Source organism: Haliotis cracherodii, unplaced genomic scaffold (genome assembly GCF_022045235.1).
Source record: "Haliotis cracherodii isolate W230 unplaced genomic scaffold, xgHalCrac1.p SCAF_34, whole genome shotgun sequence".
NCBI lineage: Eukaryota > Metazoa > Mollusca > Gastropoda > Lepetellida > Haliotidae > Haliotis > Haliotis cracherodii.
The window spans coordinates 136888-151844 of NW_027266291.1; the positions used below are offsets into that span (position 1 = coordinate 136888).

The 14957-nt window shown below is 39.5% G+C and overlaps 2 protein-coding genes across 2 annotated transcripts in view; both read right to left on the reverse strand.

Moving 5' to 3' along the window:
- Positions 1-374: 374 nt before the first annotated feature.
- LOC139477677 (uncharacterized) lies at positions 375-9009 on the reverse strand. Its single transcript, XM_071260056.1, has 11 exons — positions 8970-9009; positions 8002-8101; positions 7515-7642; positions 6485-6514; positions 6069-6129; positions 5672-5802; positions 4983-5009; positions 4418-4490; positions 3584-3699; positions 930-1130; positions 375-451 (listed from the first exon to the last, which is right to left on the reverse strand). The coding sequence occupies exons 1-11, from the start codon at positions 9007-9009 to the stop codon at positions 375-377; spliced, it is 984 nt and encodes a 327-aa protein (XP_071116157.1).
- Positions 9010-11890: 2881 nt separating this feature from the next.
- The window catches only part of LOC139477667 (uncharacterized), a 36171-nt gene continuing 33104 nt past the window's right edge, over positions 11891-14957 (reverse strand). Inside the window, exons 15-17 of the mRNA XM_071260044.1 lie at positions 14846-14875; positions 14105-14251; positions 11891-12639 (exon numbers count right to left, since the gene is read on the reverse strand). Of these exons, the coding sequence (XP_071116145.1) occupies positions 12557-12639; positions 14105-14251; positions 14846-14875 (260 nt within the window). The 3' untranslated portion in view covers positions 11891-12556. The remainder of the gene's footprint in view (positions 12640-14104; positions 14252-14845; positions 14876-14957) is intronic.

The window sequence follows — 14957 nt, forward strand, 5'->3', positions numbered from 1 at the left end:
TCGAATGTTGAAAAGCGAGTACCCATTACTGTATAACAGTAACATGGATTTCAAAACGTCAGTACAAATGAGATAAAACGAGGGGAATTTATGCGTGACAACTTATTTCGTTATTGTGTTTCACATTCACATGTAAATTCCTACATTTTCTTGAAAACAATACGGGAGCAGTGGACAATAACACTTTTGTACATAAAACATCATTTAGATAGTTCACGCTCATAATCTTGAACATAAAGTGTTCTGGAACTTGACAGTGTTGTAGATGACGTCGTATGTGCGTCACGCACCAGTGAGACATGGGCAGATTTTTTCAAAGTTCTTCAGTTTCCTTGAGTGTCGTCAGTGTGACGTTGACATTGTACTGGCGTTGATTACCATCTGAGGAGCACTTGCACCATGACACATGACACAGCCAACATAGCATGGAGACACAGTTGTGTTCCACAGTCTGCAACAGGAAACCCCGTTAAAAGGCGTAACTAATTCATATTTAAAAACAAAACAGATGCAGCGCAAAATAAAATCACTCAGATCAAATTATCAAGAATCTTATCCGTTCCCCCGTCAAAATAAAGAAAATAGCCTTAAACAAGTTGACACTCCCGATAATCCACTTAAAGTTCCGAACCGGGATGTTTGCCGTTTTCTTGTGAATGAATTCTACTTGACACATCTTCAGTAACGGTACAAGGTTTACATTCCGGATTCACTACCCGTGTATGTCCCCGGAATTCTCTCTCCCAACCCCCCCCCACCCCCTACCCCCCACCCCTATAGCACACCTTACTCAGTTATATCGACACTTCATGAACAAAACATGTTTTTTCGATTGACAAATGTGTGTTAAATGGATAACCTTGTTTTTCTTGATGCAAAGGAACATGAATGGCAAAAAGTTATAATTGAAAAACTACTATTTGAACAACCTTTGAAATCCAGATGAATGTGTCCTTGCATGTCCTTGTTAACCCCCTTTGTTGAGCTGCGATCACCGCTATGGTCAGTTGACACTGCTGTTTGTGATGCCGTTGATGCTGCCAAGTGTTGAGTTGCAACGGTTTGTGTCGGTATTGGTGTTACAGATGTTGTCACTGACGTTGTTGTGGATATGGTCGTAGTTGTCGTGGCTTAAATCACAGACAGACCAGGATAATATAGTTTCTCTTTCCTTGAAACTATATAGATCTAAAGGTTGTCACGCGAGTGTGTTTGGGGATGGTTAATATCCTGCATTGGGAATAAACATTGTATTTAGCGAGCCTTGGCGAGCAGGGTAAGTGATGTGTCAATCGGACAGTGACAGTAGCCAATAGAGTTCCAACTGAAATCTCTTTCTTTTACAGTGGCAAAGCAACATATACGCAAAACACACAACAATTGTTTTTAATTGCCTTTCGCGGCAATCCATAGGTCTCTCTGCTAGAGTAACTGCCCTTTGTCAAAGGGAAGACGTCACGGCCACGGTCAGACGTTGTTGACAGTCGGTCTGTCCACAGGCCCCTGAAGCAGGATAGTGATAATACTGAAACAGTAGACCCATATATATAAATAGACAAGGTACGTCGCTCGCCATCTTGGCCGAAGTTGAAATCGGCTGTATCGTTTAAATTAAATGTTCACAATACCTCCCCACCTCCCTCCAAATACGACCTGCATGCCACAAACCTTCATTTCTGGCAATGTATTACCTATATCGGGTGATTTTATCGAAATATTGGCTCAGTCGCGGCTATGGGTCACGGAAGTATACAAAAATCTCCGCACTCAATGTTCCCGAGCGCTCTGATTGGTAATGCATGCATGCAGGTCGTATTTGGAGGGTGGTATTGTGAACCTAACATGCACACATATCCATTTAATTCAAACGATACAGCCGATTTCAACTTCGGCCAAGATGGCGAGTGACGTACCTTGTCTTTTTATATATAGAGAGACAGAGAGACACGAAGTTTATTTATATATGGGTCTACTGTTTCAGTATTATCACTATCCTGCTTCAGGGGCCTATGGATCTGTCCTGTCATAACGTTAAGAAGTGTAGTCAGATGTACATAAAGCGACAAAACGAAACAGGGTAACAATTCAAACATATTTCAGCCAAATCCAACTATTTGAATTTGTGGAGAAAGGTTCAAGCCGCAGAGGTCTACAAGCACAGACATGGCTACTGATCCCGCTTGGCTAGGCCTCGTGCCCTCGCAAAGTTGTGTCGAAATTTATATCTCAAAAGTTGCCCAAACGTATAAAATGCCTCAGATACGTCACAGTAAGACACTGATTTTCAGTATATTAGACTGTTCTTTTGATAATGAAAGCAATTATCTCTGTAGTTTATCCAGATTCCCGATGGTTAAATCTGACTCGATCGCCGAATGACGAGGGTGACGCCATGTTTGTTTATAAACAGTGAAAGTAGTCCCTACTTGACCTTTGATATTTGCATCTCTATCCGCATATGACCCCAACGGATATCGCTTTTATCCGTCGGCTTTATCCTGCCGAGAAACCTACCCATTATATGATAAATGTTGATATCAGACAAGCGCTATCTGTATTTACCTAACTGAAATCATTTTAGGAAGTGTTGTGTACCAGACGTTATTCATTACCATTTAACTCAAAAACTTCATTTAATCGATCGCATTTTTAAATATGTATAAGTTAAGTTAATTTACTTCAAGTACATGTTAATGTAATGTTCTACTAACCCCTACAATTTTATCTTCAGAGAAGTTTAATACTATAATAAACTAATGGACAACAGAAAGTATAAACCCATGTATGATGGTGGCTGAAATGAATCAAACAAGAAATGGTTATTCGCGTCTTACCGAGACAAGGGAGTTAACTGACTCTAAAACTCCAGTTTCCACTATTCCCTTGCCTCGGGAAGATGGTTATTCGATGGTGATGTATTTGCTACAGGTGTCTTAGTTGGAATTTTGACCTAAACATTGCAGCGTTTCCTCGACTATTTTTAGCCTAGTACCGTTTTGATAAGGCTTGCAATTCGTTGGTCAAATCCAATTTTCAAGTGTATACTTTCTGTTGCCCGGCAGTTTATAAGGACAGTAGAACGATCAGTATGTCATAATCTGTTCCAGAAAGTGAATAGAACTTTAGGGAAAATACAGAATAAAAAGTATTACTTTTGATGACCCTTACATGTCACGATTACATATGAACCATCAATGCAATTCTTATCAGCTGGTTTCCCCATTCAATGTATTCTTCTTTGTACGACGATGAGCAGAGCATGCAGTGAGCTGTACAGAGTTACGTGGCGTAGTGGGAGATCCGCTAGTCATGTGTTCGAATCCCAAATTTACCTGTTTGTGATGCTTGAGTTCGTGTTCGAGAGTTCAAAGTAATAAACGTCCCCGTCGTATGACAATATGAAATGTCTTATTTTCTTATTTCCCACCAATCTAGCTCGCAGTTCTTAAGGACGATAACCATGACAACGTTGTTTATTTATGATGCATATTCACATGAAAGAGAAAATGACACTGTAAGCCAATAGTGAACAGGTATAGTATCATTTCCATGCGAGTTACAACAGATAGTGCTATGACTGTACCAGCGCCACATTCTAACTGCTTGGAGCCGATGTGGGAGATGACCATCTGGGAGGCTGCAGCATCACAGACCCCGGTCACTGTCGCCCCCAGGCACCTCTCGTACACAGGCACAGCTCTGAAACAAAGTCCAGATGAAATCACTGTAAAGGTCACGGAACTTAGGTTTTAAAAATAAAGTAAACATGCAATTTGAATTAAGTCATGGAAGCATCCAAGATGAAGACACACATGCGCGAACTCATTTCCACTGGGAACGTGAAAACGTAGTGTCCCATTAAAACTGATATATTATCACACATAAATCAAGTTCGTGCTTTACATGTGGTTTGAATAAAGTAAGAATACATGCCAGGGTGCCGGCCGGCCCGTTTCCGTTTGCAAAAACAGGAAACTTACATATCGGATCTTATATCTCTGTTTCTTTCAAACAGTTTTATGGTACACATGTGGAGGACATTTCCAAATTTGACGCATCGGTGACAAAAATGACGTCCGACACAATTCTCTTGTTTTAGATGTACCATATGTTCCCGTGATTTTTAGGTGAACAATTTACTTGCCTTAGCATGTGTTTGTGACGGGTGCCACCGGTTGGGCAGGATACGCTCACCTTTTCGCGAACACCTGGTATCATCACTATTAGATTCATCAACACATGCTCATGATACAGTGGGGATCGTACAATCGAATCTTTCTTATGAATAATGGAAAGGGGTTTGTTGCTTTTATATTATTACAGCATATACACAGTATATGTCTAAGATCAGGTGGACTTTAAAAGACTCTTGCCCTTACTATGGGTAACTTAGAAACTTAGATTGATAATTACTTACACGCATGGGTGTGTAGTGGCAATGACGCCGTCCGCTTCATAACAAGCTACATACTGGGAGAAGCATGCCGCACCTGTACAGGAAGGGCGTGCACAGCAAAGCTTGGTAAAGGTATATATTTACATTGTTAAATACACTTCAACAGTCAAATCACGTAAATCGTAGTTATTACTAATTGTGCTTATGTTATACTTACGTCACACAGGCATGTTCGTGGTGGGTATGTACGTTCTTGTACAGGACGTTACGTCTAATACTCGAATATAGGTTTCCATGTGCAGTATGTGCATGTTTATGTACACTATGGATGTTGGCAGTGGACGAAGGTAACCTGAATATCCGCCAGCTTATTATGACTATAATGCATTGCTACCTCTATCTCACGGTGTGCATTTACAGGCGTCTACTACTATAGTTGCGTGTATACAATAAGTTTTGGTTTACCTATGTCGGTTTCATAATGACTGGCTAATTGTTTTCTGGGGTTTTTTTCAGTAAAACTATATGAAAACAACAGACAACGGTTAAGACGGCTTATCACTCTCTCATCTAAGCTTGCACCCACCTGATAACAGAACCCTTGGCGTGGTTGCTGAAACAGAAAGACCCGTTCTCAGGGCAATCGTATGCCAATATCCTACTGAACCGTTTACACATACACCTTTACATGATATGCATAAACCAGTCACACTTACTGTATAAACATACGACTATTTCTTGGAACTTTGTCCATTAATGTAGAAGAAGGCCGTGTTGTTATAGACTGCATGGATTGTTACCAGTTAAATGTGGTCTCTGGTGAGAGAAACTATGCAGAGCTATTACCAGTGCCTCGATTACATCACGTGTGAGAGGAGATAAAAAAGCCCAAAGGCTTACACAGAATGTGTGAGGTGGTGACAAATTAAGGATCATAATCAGATTCTCGGAATCGAACCCAGGACAGGCTAAGTAACCCAAATCTGAACAGCGGTTTCGCGGCCACAGATTACTCGGCAACCCGTGCCAGTTAGTCAGGATATACAGTCTGTAGAATGTGAAGACATGAGGGTAACAATCACGCAAGGTTATGCCCGTAGCCATAGGTTACAACACCGTCAAGGAACACTGTTAGGCCAACAGTCGTGGTATTGATACATCGATGTTAAACTGTCGCTCACAGTTTTAGGACTTATGTCAATAGCAATTGAAAGGGGAATTCAGTTATTATCTGTAAGATGTATGTGGGCGTTTATCCGCACGACTCCTACTTACCAAAGTAGCATCCTTGTTCTGAAGCAAGCCTCTGCTTCTCAGCGTTGATGAAACTGGTGGCGTTTTGTAGATTTTGTACAGAACAAAATGTTGACAGGCCGTTCGTGCAGATCTCGTAGAAGTCAACCAAACTTGCGTGTAAAGGTGACAAGAATGCACTAGGCTATTTAAACACTGTCTCGGCATAAAGCATTCATACACGTCAGCGGTTCCTAATAGAAAATTAATAAAGTGGTTGTGTTTGCAAAATTCAACAAGTTTATTCATTTATTCTTCACTTTTAGGCCAAAGTGGGAGACAGAAGACTTTTGTGTTATAGATGAAAGTTAACAGTAGTACGATATTCAGGCAGGACATCAATCTGATGACACCAACTACGTTGTCTATGTGTTCTTACCCACATGTGGTTGTTTTAGCTTTAGACTTGCAGTCCTCAAACAGTTTGGTACATTGGAAGGCTGCAAGACATAAAATCATCGACCTTACCACAACCAGTTGTCAATGCACTGATAAGAATAATAAAAATACGTATCATTATGTATATGTTAAGAATATTCATTTAATTTGTGATCTAGCCATGTTTTCGACGGTATCTCAATACATGCACCTGGCACAACACAACCTCGTTAAACCGGAGCAGTGGAGTGTATCACCCCTTTAAATAGTCAACATGGTACAGACAGAATATTACTTTTTAAAGTGTTACTGACATATTCAGTTGAAATTGATTCATTTACTGGGTCGCAGTTGGTACAAAAGAGCCTACAGGTGCTGAATGTATTAAAAACGTAGTAGTTCACAGTTTTTGCTCACCAGGATAATCTGGACTTTGAGCTATGTTGTCTGAAACGAAATCGTGTGTTGTCTCAATTCATAATATTTAAGAATTGAATTCATTGGAGTTATCAACGTAATATCAGGTATGGGAACTGGACAAATCGGCTTGCTATCTTTACACCTGATTTTACATTTTACCTCCATAAACCCAACATTATATTGAAGTCAATTCTTATAGATAAATAGGTAAAAAATAATAACTTCACACACAGCCTATTTCATTACTTCACAACGTCAACGCCAGAGTTCGAGAATAACCAGTCTGGGTTATCTGCCGATACAGATTATATTGGGCGTAAAAGGCCAAATAGCTGTGAAAATGATATGAATGGGTCACTGAAAATCAGTTGACACCAGTTGTGGGCGTGGCCTAATTTGTTTTCAGTTTATGGAAGCATAAACTCAAAAATAATTGCTTAGTAAGGCAATCAAATGACATGGAATAACTTGCAATCGACTGATAGTAACATACATATAAATCATGCAGACATTTGTGATATTTCTTTCAAATAGTGATCATCAAGGTAATCCTGAAACAGGGTAGGGCCTAATACAAGCAGTTGCATTACTTTTATTAAGGACGAAAGCGTGTCCAGGCTAAAATGTTGTTCAGATGTTGGCGGAAAGCTTTTATACTTCTTATTCTAACATGGAATTGTTTTATCAGAAGTACAAACATGACAAGCATTTTGTCTAACGGACTTGTTTCAGAATCTTGAAACATTCGCACTCAGTTTTACTCGATGTTGTTCGAACTTCAGTGATGAAAAGAATGCAGATCATTTGTTAATTCTAGGATAGCTTGATAACATGTTTTAAACGTTCGCCAAAGCTCGATTTGTGTGAGGGGCGCCCAAGCGTCTTCCTGTCATACGTCATGTTCATGTAGTAACGTCATTCAAGTAGCAACATTTCCAATGAATACATCCTAGCTGTAAATATCTCATCGGTTTTGTGACAAGTTCTCAAAACACACTAAATAATAACAGTATCTCGCCACACCTACCAAATATACAGTTATTAGGGGCGCCTTCATACTCGGCCTTGAAGCCCTGGAATGCGCCCTCTACCGGCGCCGTCGAGCTACAGGTCAGTCGTACCATCCCCAGACAGTCCAGCTGGTCAGCTGCCAGGCTAATACAGACGGTGCGAGAGTTAGTGTTTCGGTACTAAACCAATGTCCAAGACAGAAATACTCACTGACATGATGCATTCAAGTATGAGGATATAGCACTGTAACGGTATATAAATTATACATTGTCATGACCATTAAATTTCACTTAACTTAAATGTCATCTTACCTGTTTCAGAAGAAGTATGTAAATTTCAAGATAAACTTCAAGTAATCATGGTATTTGAAATATTTTGTAAAAAGACGAGCTCATGATACTGTGTCAGTATTGTATGACTGCCACCCCACCCCCCAACCCACCACCACCCCCCCATCCCTGTACTGTATTATAATACATAAACAAAACAAATAAAATACTAACTCACAAATACCAGTCGGCGTTCCCGATCGTGCGTCGAAATACTTGAAACAAGCCTGTAGTCCCTCCATGCAGGCTTGTACATCGCGCTGGACGAGCAACACTACAGTCAGAACAGGGATGAACACTGATGTCTTGGCAACAGGTTTCTAATGTGTATTTGAACCCATGCACCTATTACATCCCCATATTATCAAGGACTTAGCTTCCAACTGTTCTGTTTTTATTTTAGTTTGGAAAATAGCTCATGTTTTATGTACCAAAATCATTACATACCTGCAGCTCCTGTAACTTGATATTCAAAATTGGTAAGGTATCATGGAGTTTGAAGTCGCGATGAAGAATGTTTCACTTGATTGGGATGTGCATGATGCGTGTGTGTGTTTGTCCGTGTCTGTGTGTGTGTGTGCGTGTGCGTTTGTCTTTGTATGTGTGTGTGTGTGCGTGCGTACGCGAGTGCATGAATGCTTGTGTGTTACTGCTTGGAACAGCCCGGACTTCTAGTTTTAGCCCACTGAGATCCCATGCCGTAGTTTTATCATGGGCACCCCACTCAAACACAGCTAGCATACTGTCTCCGCGCGGACCAGTCCTTGTTTTTATCCCTGTAATGCCGGGCGCTAACCAGAGTTACAACATCATTGTACGTCGTGTCGGTATGATGCAGGCCAGGGGATCGAACCATCGACCTTCCGCTCTCCTACCGAACTGACGTACGGTGCCTTGTGCTATTGTGATACGTGGCTATTTCAAGAACAGGTTATCGTTTAGACTCAATATCTACCTATCAAATGTTTTAAATTGAAGAATTACATTATGTACAGACGACTGAAGCAAATAATTGCCCACTCGATCTCGACGGATTAGATCAAAGAAACTTTAATTTATGGAATATTATTAGTTATTTACACGTCAACATCTATGTGATTTAATAAATACAAACATGATATGTGTAATTAAGAACATCTTACCTCCGATGCCCACTGCTAGGAAGAGGATACGTGTTCCCATTGATATAGATAACAGCAGCACCCACGTCTGTTATATAAATGACGTCATGGCGGCATGTCTCACAGTTTAAACAGCGTTCCTAGGTGGGCCGACATAGATATGTATAACACGATGGCCATTCGTTATGATAACTGACAGGCTGTCAGGCGTTCTGCTAGTGAGTACCCGTCCCTGAGAGTCTGTGGAGTGATCTCAAGAGCTTGAGTATGTGTGTGTCAGTTACGCCAATACTGCTATATATGACGTAGCCGCCTGTGAGCCTGCTGTAGAAAGGATCCCTAAGGACTCCAAAACATGACATGACAAAGTAGACACGTGTAGTTGTAGGTTCGACATTGTTCAAGTAAATCTACTGTATGGTGTGACGTGAGGCATGATGGAGTAGGTTCCTGTGTCTGGTGCCTCGGTCGTATCTGGTACTTGCTGGGGTAGTTACCATTGGCACGAATTCAAAGTACATTTACGATTCCTGTAATGAATGTTTTTGTTCTATATTAGCAAACAGTGTACTCCACATAATCTGAATGTGAAAATCATACTATGGTGAATGGTAAAGAAGGCCTATGCTGAATGTAAATGTACTATGGGACTATGTTGAATGGGAATATATATATTAAGATAGCCACTGAACAATGCATTTGTTGAATCTTGACTGTCACCAGGAGGAAGGTCAACCCAATACGTCGCTCGTTAGACGCAAACAAAACACCCGCAGCGTAAATGATAATCAAACGGTTTTCACTGAATTACATTGAACGGAAAAGATACAAAGATACAAAGGCTAAAATACTTGATTACTGACTGTGACGAGAGAGTATCACTGGAAGTGTACGCCGTACATAGATAAGTGATCATGAATAAGTACGTTGATACACCACTGAACTGTCAGGATGCAAATAAACATCCACTAGGCGACATGTAAGACTTGTTTGTTCAGTTGAAGGGAGCTCGAGACGCATGTGGACCAGAGTGTTCGCACAATATCCCGGAGCAGATGTAAGTGCCTTCCTTTCATGTAATATATTGAGGAGCTTTGGGTGTGGTGGAGGGCATTAGAGATCGTTATGGAATTTTTGAAACTGCAAATGTCCATAATACTGTGTTAGCCACAGACGTGAGAACGAATTTGAAATATAGTCGAAACAATGTTGTATTCAATTTAATATATTTAGTGGTTATATTGTCATTATTTTTATATACAACCACGTCAAACACGTTACAAGAGATGATGAATGGGAGAAAATGTGTTATTCACATACGTATTGAGAGAACAAAAGATGAAACGTGTTCAATAATATGTTATTCAAATACGTATTGAGCGAATAATGAGAAAATAAAATGGGTCAATAATTTGTTAATCAAATATGTAAATAAGATAAAAAAAGGGGTCAATAATATGTTATTCAAATAGGTATTGAGGGACAAAAGATTATAAAAGGGGTCAATAATATGTTATTCAAATAGGTATTGAGGGACAAGAGATGATAAAAGTGTTCAATAATATGTTATTCAAATAGGTATTGAGGGATAAGAGATGATAAAAGTGTTCAATAATATGTTATTCAAATAGGTATTGAGGGATAAGAGATGATAAAAGTGTTCAATAATATGTTATTCAAATAGGTATTGAGGGACAAGAGATGATAAAAGTTTTCAATAATATGTTATTCAAATAGGTATTGAGGGATAAGAGATGATAAAAGTGTTCAATAATATGTTATTCAAATACGTATTGGGGGACAAGAGATTATAAAAGAGTTCAATAATATGTTATTCAAATACGTATTGGGGGACAAGAGAGCATAAAAGAGTTCAATAATATGTTATTCAAATACGTATTGGGGGACAAGAGATGATAAAAGTGTTCAATACTATGTTATTCAAATACATATTGAGGGACAAGAGATGATAAAAGTGTTCAATAATATGTCATTCAAATAGGTATTGAGGGATAAGAGATGATAAAAGTGTTCAATAATATGTTATTCAAATAGGTATTGAGGGATAAGAGATGATAAAAGTGTTCAATAATATGTTATTCAAATAGGTATTGAGGGACAAGAGATGATAAAAGTTTTCAATAATATGTTATTCAAATAGGTATTGAGGGATAAGAGATGATAAAAGTGTTCAATAATATGTTATTCAAATACGTATTGGGGGACAAGAGATTATAAAAGAGTTCAATAATATGTTATTCAAATACGTATTGGGGGACAAGAGAGCATAAAAGAGTTCAATAATATGTTATTCAAATACGTATTGGGGGACAAGAGATGATAAAAGTGTTCAATACTATGTTATTCAAATACATATTGAGGGACAAGAGATGATAAAAGTGTTCAATAATATGTCATTCAAATAGGTATTGAGGGACAAGAGATGATAAAAGAGTTCAATAACATGTTATTCAAATACGTATTCGGAGACAAGAGAAGATAAAAGAGTTCAATAATATGTTATTGAAAATACGTATTGAGAGAAGAAGAGATTATAAAAGGGATACACAAATATGTTTTTCAAATGCACTTCACATTTATACAAAGAGCGATTTCTTGTGGACAGTTGTGGACTCGTTCCCCAGAGAAACCTTTATTGTATCATTAACAGGCGCACAATTTGAAACAAGTACTCTCTCATAAAAAGACTTTTCAAACCAATGCTTTGATAAACATATAGATAGTTGAACATGCATTATCTGATGGGCAGACTAGTAGCTGATAGTGTAGACGTCTGCTAATTACGCTGGTAGAACACCATTTAGAAGGAAGGATAACAGAAAAAAACAAAACCAGTAGCATTGCACATCTTTTTAATCAAGTAAAATAATTACAGAAAAATAGTAACACTCTTGGTTATAACATGTTTTACAATTGGCTGATACAAAAACACACATAATCAGTTGTCCCCCCCCAAACGTGAAAAGGTTATCAGGATGAAGCTATCTCACGAAAACTATGCGTTACCATTTTGTTGACATAGGAAATTTCAAACAGGGGTAGTCAAAGCGTCCCTTTCTATTCTGTTGCTCGAATAACCATAGCTGCATGACTTTGTCTTGTAAGACCCTGTTGTATGGTACTCGAACTGACAGGCCGTGTCCAGAATATTGTGGCACATGCAGGAGTTCCCACAAGTCCAGTTTCAAATTGCGCTTCACTTACCTACAGAGTGAGCATCCACCATGAGACTCAGTAAGTCCGGAAGGTACATTTCCAGATTTGAGTATTTTCAGTTTAAGGAATCATTGGAATATCCCTTTGTGTTTAGAGAAATGTTCCCCTCACAGTATTCCTCCGGAAGAGAAGTGTCGTGGCAAATGGGATTTCACAGTACTTGATAACACAATGTCCTCTCATAATAATAATGATACACTTTACAGTACATGTGGGTTTATAGTAAACGTCGATAGGTCTAATACATGTATATACATATCAAACTCTGAAATGTTAGAAGTAAATAATTGTTACATGGTACAAGAATAGAAACATGTCACACGAAACATTTTCTGCTATTTACAGCAAAGTTGTATTCCTTTTGATACCAGCTAAGTACAAAATATACGTATTAGCAGGAAGATGACTAGTCCACACATCGGGGTAGGATCTGTGGTCGCTCTGGCCCCAGACACTGAAACAATGACATGTGTAACAGACCAAGACACTGAAACAATGACATGTGTAACAGACCGACCATCATATATTTGGGGTTGGGGGTTGGGATGGGGTGTTATTTTGTCTGGAAATTTGATATGGATTTTAGCTACAACTGTAAAACTAGACATTATTTAATTGAAACTATGAGCCTGATTATATTTAAAAGAAAAACACCTTGAAACAATGTCATTTTTCTGGCATAATTATATTTGTCTAGACATTTTGGGGACAGTTTTTGGGGGGGTTAAAATCTCAGACATTTAGAAGTTGAATATAATTAAGACAATACATCTTATGGATAACAACGTTTCAGGACTATTTCTTGCCCATTCATCAGGTGAAAGACAGGGTGGGAGTACATGTTTCAGCAAGGATAGTGAAGGTGTCATCGACCTTTCTGTACCAACAGGTTGACTGGAAGGGGATTGCTAGGGCAGATTCTTCAGTGCCGGTCAAGAATATTTCGGTTATGTGTCTCGATATTTGGGACCACCTTGGAAATAACTTGTTTTCCCAGGTGAAGCAGGATTTTCTTAAGCAGCTGGAGACGAGGATGATGATGCCGTCAGTGGTCAGTCTGGTGACGGAGTTGGTGGGTAGTCTGGTGAATAGTTCAACGACATCATTGCTGACTGTCGTGCATAGAGTAGTACAAAACTGCAGATTTACTGATGAGGGGTATCTTCCTTCACTAAAGGACCCTGGAGGTTGGACGGATATTGGGAAGTGTTGTCGTCGACAGAACTTCGGAAGCACAATACGATTCCGGTATTTTCAAGGCTCTTATGGATGTTAATGGGTGGCTAGGAGTGATGGGGCTTCAGCTTCTTGAAGATGGTGCCTGACTGTGTTGATCTCCCTCGGTTGCCGTGCAGGATTCCAAGGTCTCTTTGTGTGGTTGTTCTAGTTTGACAGTGGGATCTCTTTATGGAGCAATTGTTGAGGGTTTTATCTACCAGGTGGCAAAATTCAGATGTGTCAATACCTACAGCTACTTTGCCATTGCCTGCTTCTCTGATGGTACGGGCGGTGCTGGTGGTGGCGGTTACGGTGACGGTGATGCTGACGGTGGTGGTGCTGTCTTGTTTGAGATATAATGTTGCTTGTTGGTTAGGGGCAGAGGTTTGGTCTTGCCTAGGTGCAGTTCTTGGTTTGGATATCTGGTGACGAAGGTAGTGTGTGTGTGTGTGTGTGTGTGTGTGTGTGTGTGTGTGTGTGTGTGTGTGTGTGTGTGTGTGTGTGTGTGTGTGTGTGTGTGTGTGTGTGTGTGTGTGTGTGTGTGTGTGTGTGTGTGTGTGTGTGTGTGTGTGTTCTGGCATGCTGTCATTCTCATGGTGAAGGGACAGGGAGTTGGCATGAAACGTTGTGTACTTATAAATAGGAAGATTTTATCCACAATATTCCTTGTCATACTTCAAAAGACCATTTGTTTTTCTGACCTTGTTTCGCTGTGTCACATGTTTGGTTCTTGGCGTTGAAACTGAAGTTGTTCCTACATCCGCAGATGGCAGCAGAGGAGCATTCCGAGTTGTCCACCACCTGACAGTCTCTGTCTGTGGTACAGTTGAACCCAACGTACCCGTACCCTATCATGAACACAGAGTAGTTCGTTCATTATAGTTAACCCCGTATACACAAGTTCCTGTGTGGTTATATACTGACTTGACAATTTAGTTCTGTACGTTCCTATTTCTGGGTTAACCTTCGCGTTTCATTTCATCCTCAAATCACCACGCAGGGATGATATTGACCTTCACGTGTTATTCCTGGAGCGGTTGTTATTGACCAACATCGCTATGATAGGTGGCATCAAACAATAAGACGCAACATGAAATTTCGAAACAACTGAGGATTTCGCCATATTGGAAACAAATCGACGAAAGTGAGTATGGTTAACGCTGCTTGTATTTCATTAAGTCTCGGCAAAAGGACACCCTTGAACTTGACATATGTTAGCGATCCCTTAAATCAACATAGCTACCATTCCACTCGAGGACATCTACACGTGTATCCTCAGTTCTACTATATAGTTGCACTCACTAACATTGCTCTAAATATTGAAGTTATTGATCTCTTCTATTATTTCTGACTAAGGTTTAATAAAACATGGACATATATCTTTAGACCATTACCGAAATATTGGAAAACGTGTTGAAAAAGTAAGAAATAAATTGTCTTACTGCATTTGAAGTCAACTCTGAGGACAGAATCTGTAAAAGAAAACGCAATCTGTATATACAAAGAATATAACGGATACAGTACAGATAGCTCCTGATATAACGACCTCAGGAA